The 6,169-nt window shown below is 44.8% G+C and overlaps 1 protein-coding gene across 1 annotated transcript; it reads right to left on the bottom strand.

Annotated features, from left to right (window-relative positions):
- Positions 1-688: 688 nt before the first annotated feature.
- Positions 689-3,590, bottom strand: LOC124694741 (tetratricopeptide repeat protein 27 homolog). The gene has a single exon (XM_047227692.1). It carries the CDS (start codon positions 3,588-3,590, stop codon positions 936-938), a length of 2,655 nt encoding a protein of 884 aa, XP_047083648.1. The 3' UTR covers positions 689-935.
- Between the last annotated feature and the right edge of the window lie 2,579 nt (positions 3,591-6,169).

Raw genomic sequence — 6,169 nt, 5'->3', positions numbered from 1 at the left:
ATAAGAGAACCAAACATAGGAAAGGCCAACAACAATGGCAGCCGTCTGCTGTGTAACATGAATCAACGGATGATTCGGGAGGATTAATTTTTCTGCTGGATAGAACTCGCCGCTGCCAGATCGATAAGAAAGGCAGTGACTGTAGAGTATTTCTAATGAATAGAAATTTTCAAGAATGCACATGTTGATAAGTCAAACTATACATTTTAATGAACAGAAATTTTCATCATCACTTTTACTGACAAAGTTGTAATTGCTGGCTTGTCATTGCAACACAATTTTTGTCGAGGCCAGAAAACGCACTCACGTATAATTATGTTGTATATGTAGAGATCGCAGATAATGAACACAAAAAAGAGGCAGAGTGCAATACCTTTGTAGTGCTCGCGCCATTCTCCAGTCTCCACGGCATTGGACAGAGCCTTCGCACATGCAGCCAACAGTCTAATGACGATCTCTGGAGCGATTTTTCACAGCGGTGGTTCTACCTATGGTGAAAATGACCTGACATGAGACAAACCATAAATCAATCAGTACAATGGGAAACTATACAAAAACATCTGTATCATAACATGGAAAGGTCCTGGAATGATCATAACATGAAGACCATATAAACTAATATGTGAAACTGGTGAACAAATTGGTGTTGTGTCCAGACCTAAGCTTCAGGTAAACAATGGAGCCACTTTTTCACCATCTACACTCTGCAGTATGCATTTAATACCCTGTTGATCATATGGCAGCATAATGCCATCAAGCTCTCTACTTTACTAAAAATAATTTTGTAATATAATAGGCTAGAGAAGTAAAAATGATTATGCAGAAACTTCCCTGAAGAACAATATGAAAAAGTTATACATTTAACATCATAATGATTCTTCTCTGACCAGAATAACGACAAGTGTAAAAAGTAGACGGTGGTTTCCAAGACAAGTCTAAGCAGCGCCAATCAGGTCCTGTAATTCAACAAGGCAGTCATCAAGGGCTCTATACTCCTCCGTGTCTTGGAAGTCTGACGCCTGTTTTAAGGAGCTTTTAAGATGCATCTCAGCTAACAATAACTCTTGTCTGTTTTCAGTCGTGGAAGAAATTTCCATGTAGACCTTGCAAAGCTGCAGAGAAGCTTGAGCAAATTTGGTGAACTTCTTCTTGTCATGCCATACTCCTGAACCCTGGAGAGACCGAATTTGCTTGACCAGATCTTGAGAACATTCCATGAGGCTGCCCTTGCTTTTACTCCATCTTGCATATAATCCCCATATCTCTGGACTGCTAGCTTCACTTCCTACAAGCTTCTGAAGGATATCACCAACTATACCTAATAATTGACTCAATTGCATGGTATCCTTATTTTTATCATCCGAAGTCTTGCCTATGGATTCAGCTTCTTCAGTATCACCGAGATTTGTAGCTTGCTCTTCGAGAGTGGTCATCACTTTGTCCAATAAATCAACATTGCAGCGTTTGTTGAAGGACAAGGCTAATACCATTTTGACAGCTTCAAGTGTCAGCCTAATGTTGCCTGTGTCCAAAGCAACCTTACTGTAATTCTCCCAAACCTCCCAGCTATTCCTCTTGAGCTTTACAGCTTCCCTGAATGCCTGGACTGCCCCTTGACTCTTCCCTCTGATCATGTGCAGGCAGGCTATATTGTTCCATGCTTCTCCATTTTCAGGATCTATCTGCACAGCACGAGTAAAAGCATCCACAGCCTTCTCAAGATCTTTATCTTTCCATGCGGCTGTACCATAAGCAAACCAGGCATCTGGAAACAACGAATTCAATGCCAATGCAGACTCCCAAAGATTTTTGGATGCGTAGAAGTCATTCCTGTTGTATGCACTGCGAGCCAGAGAACGCAGAGCTCGAGCAGATTTGTTACTTGAGACTTCCAATGCTTTCCTATAATGATCATCATTATTTGTAGCATCACCAAGTGAACACCATAATCTTGGGTCATTAGGTGTAACGGAGAGCCGGGCATTTATTAGGCTAACTGCATCAGCAAGTTTACCTGATAATTGATAGCAATAGATGAGATTATCCCACAGTTCAAGATCTTTGAAAACATCTAGAGCTACTCCAAGTATACCACAACTTATCAAAAATTCGCCATATTCTTTCCTTAATGTAGGGAGACTCGGCATATGAACTCCAAAAACCAATTTGGCTCTTTGTGAAGCCACAGGGCATTCTTTGCCGATATCTTCAATCAAATTCTCCATCATTAACAATGCCCGCTGTTTTGTGCGACTGCGGGTGGACTCCCACCTAATACGTAGAACATCACCCAAGCTCTTAACCGCAAAATAAGACTCATCCTGAGAATCAATTGCCTCTATGTATGGTGCCATTTCCCACCCAGACATTTCATCATTCCGACTCCTCCGACTCACATGCAAACATTCTGCAAGTACAGCAGCCTGCTGGATAGGGGTTAGTGATATCTGTGTGCTTGCACATGTCATACTTTCACCCCTCGAGTTATCCCCATTTTGAGCTAGTCTGGGCGTTCTTAGTATATCGCAAAATTCATCACTTTCAGCAGGAACAGAACTCCTTGTATTTCTCAAATCCATAACATCACTCAGAGCTCCTTTGAGTTCTGGTTCAGTGGTCTTGGCAACAAGTACCATTTGGGATTTGGCGTCCACCTGGTGTACTCTTCGAAAACCAAGGATCCCTGTGAGAGAGAGATGAATCCCACATGCCTCATGAGCACTATCTAGATGCAACCTCGAAGCATCAATTCGGCCATACTTATACTCGGCGATCCCAGCTTCTATATAAGCAGCTGACACCAAAGAAGAGCCTTCCCCATCACACAAGGAAGAACTCCAATAACTGAAAACCTTTTCAAGATCACCAAAGTGGGTCAGCATTTTATTCTTGTACACTTGCACTTGATCAAACAAAGAGGACGATAGCTCATCTAATATATTCTGCTGGGACATGGATACTCTGCACAACCACCACGGCACACTCCGAAAACCAGAGGAATCCAGACTCATAATGCTCGTGAACAAGATTTCTGCGAAGACAATGAACTGCAGGAGCGAGAATCCCCCGTGAACGTGGGAACCAAACGAAGCTACAAAATGGTCAGAAGCCCATGCATCCCATTTGCCTCCTGGGTCACTGTACCACCGTTCATCCAGTGATGATGTAGAGAAAGGAAACGGTGAGTATTTACCCGGAGGCCCCGTTACGTTCTGCTGCGTGAATGCCAGCAGCGCGGCCACCGCCGCGGAGAGAACAAGCGCGCACCTGCACTCGAACCCCTCGTCCGCCGCCCCGCGGACATCACCCTGGAGGAACGCCTCGATGGCGGCAGCGAGGTCAGCGTAGAACTGCGCAGGAGAGACATCGGCAGCCTCGGTGGAGCCGTGGGCGTGGAGGATGTGCGGGGCGGCGGAGGCGAGCGCAGCCGCGTAGTCCCCACGCTCGACGGCGGCGAGGGCGGAGGCGGCGACGGGGCCGAGCGGGTGAACTGGGGGAGGCAAAGGAGGCGGCCGTTGAGAGGCCGCGGCGGGGAGGGTGCAGCGCAGGAGGCGGAGCTCGGCCTCACGGAGGAAGGTGGAGACCGCCATTGCGGTGGCCGGTGGCGGCTGGCGAGGCTTATGGTTTTAGATCGATTGGGGAATTTCAGAATAATCTCCTGTAACAAAATATAGTTCGTTCCTAATAAAAACTTAATATTCTAACCTCTGATTTATAAATGTAAGCCGTATTAGCAAACTACCCTGCCATTCTATAATTCTTGAAGCAAATTTAGACATATCACGTAACTTATAAATCTTGAGCAAATTTAGACATATCACGTAATTTATAAATCTTCAAGCAAATTTAGACATATCACGTAATTTATAAATAGATACATATGAATCTGCCACAAGAATTATGAAACAGAAGGAGTATTTCACCTCTCACTACAAGCGTTGACTTGGACGCCGCATAGTGTGTTCAAACTTGAATAAAAAACAAAATTTAAGAAGTCAAAGTATTGAATTTTTTAAAGAAAGTTCAAAAAAACCCCGACAAACAAAACTAGAGGAAAAAAACAAAAAAATAAACCTAGAAGAAAACCAAAAGAAACTAAAGAAAAAGAGAGAATAGCCATAATACCACTAGTGAAAGCCAAGAGTTCCAAAATAGCACTCAAAAAACTGAGTTTGCCAAAATAGCACCGTCGTTTAAGTTTTTGATGCCCAAATACCACTCCCGTCAAATGTGAAAGAGCTTCCGTTAGTCAGCTTGTAAAATAGTTGTCAGTTTTTTAGGTATACCCAAATTGTCCCCATCCCCTTCATCTGCTCATGGCCTTGGCAGTACGCCCAAACAACAACAAGCCTGTGTTGCCGGCTTTGGCTCATCCCTCACCATCTCATTAATTCTCTAGATTCTGCCCCTGCGTTCTCCGTCGGCCATCCGTTTTTCCGCCACCGCGTCCGTCCCCGACCCTGATGCCCCCAGATGCAATGTGCCGCCGCGCCGGACTTATGCTCGGCCCCGCCGCAACCGGCCTCCCTGCTCGTCCGTGTCGCATATGGCCACCCGATTCAATCTCTACAGCTCTCGCGCCTTACCTATGTCGTCCGTTGACGCATAGAGCTCCTTCCATTTGTGTCTTGCCGAACTGATGTTGTTCAAGTGCCCGAATTGCTGAAATCTTGTCAAAAAAGATGTTGAAATCTTTGTTTAAAAGTTGATTAAGTGAGAGAGTTGTGGTGTGTAAAGTGGTCTGGGCATACAAGTCTTTTGCTGGGATGTTAGTCTCAGGTAGTGCATAGTGGTATTTTGACATGAAAAGCTAGAATGTAATGGCATTTCAGCAAACTCAGTTTTTTGAGTGGTATTTTGGAACTCTTGGTTCTCACTAGTGGTATAGTGGCTATTCTCTCAAAGAAAAACCGGAAGAAAACCGCACTGCCCTCGCTAATAGGCCAGACCCAAACTAGTGCGGCGCTAAATAGCGTCCGCAGTGAGCCATACTAGTTATCTCGTGCTGAGCTTGTCCTCGACCTCCTATGAGCTAACGCCGATCAGCGAAGCGATGCCTCACGGCTGGCCAGGGGCAGCAGGATCCGACAAGGCACGACGCACATTCAGTGTCATGGTCTTCGACTGAAAATGTGATTTTTTTTTTTCTAAATAGGGTTGATATGTTTTTTATTAACTCTTTAAATTTTTCTGCATTTAAAATTTTATTCTGATAAAACATCCCATAAGACCAAAAAGCCCGCGGGTTGTGTATGTAAAATTTTACATAAAAACCCCTTGGAAAAATCCCACCTATGAGTTATGTTCGCTAAGGTGTGGATGTTCAAATATGGTTAGATCACACCCACACCTATAGGGCGCGTTTGATAGCCTGCATCGATTTTCTGGCTCACTGCGCCAGCGAGATGGGCTTACCTGCGCGTCGCGAACGGGCCATGGACCATGAAACATGGGTCGTTTGGTAGCCTGGGCGGGATATGTTTGGTTGCCCGTTTCCAGCCCAACTTGCACGCATGAAAACATGAATCAACTGTTTGGTTGCTCAAATCACAGTTCCATATCCTTACCACAATTCAAAAAGGGTGAGAATACCATGTCATAGAATGTTACATACGATCACACACCATTCATAAGAACAAGATCCTCACGATCACCACGATGAGGAAGGCGATGATGTAATCTTTGACCCGACTCGGATGTACCTCCGGTGGTGCTCCTTGTAGAGCATGCACTTCCTCCAGCGGTAGTTGTGCTAATGGTACTGGCTCATCGATAGCCTGATGTGCCAGGAACTCATCTTCCAGGAAGGTGAGGTACTCTTGATGTGCCTCCTCCAATGTTTCATACCCTCGGTAGATGTTGTTGGAGTAGCCACGGACCTAGTCTTGACAGACTCTCCATGAGTTGTAGATTCCTCGAACCCGTCAGCGGAACACCACATACTACTAGCACGGCATAAGAAGAACAGGTAATCGATCACAACCATGAACCAATTCATAACAGAGCAATAGAACTACTCAAGTGTTGACAACAAATGATAAACTAATAGGGGCATGCATGATCATTCCAAAAGTGGATCACAAGTTCATCCTACACTACTATATATGGGGTTATCCTCCCACCACAACAAAAGTGGGTGTCATCCTAACACCGCAAGTTCACCATCACC

The sequence above is a fragment of the Lolium rigidum genome, chromosome 3, assembly GCF_022539505.1.
Source record: "Lolium rigidum isolate FL_2022 chromosome 3, APGP_CSIRO_Lrig_0.1, whole genome shotgun sequence".
Classification (NCBI taxonomy): domain Eukaryota; kingdom Viridiplantae; phylum Streptophyta; class Magnoliopsida; order Poales; family Poaceae; genus Lolium; species Lolium rigidum.
Note: the sequence above shows the minus strand (reverse complement) of the source record. Positions and strands in the feature narration are given on the sequence as shown.

Bases quoted from the DNA above. Each gene is read 5' to 3' on its own strand.
- LOC124694741 (XM_047227692.1), bottom strand. From the start codon at position 3,590: ATGGCGGTCTCCACCTTCCTCCGTGAGGCCGAGCTCCGCCTCCTGCGC.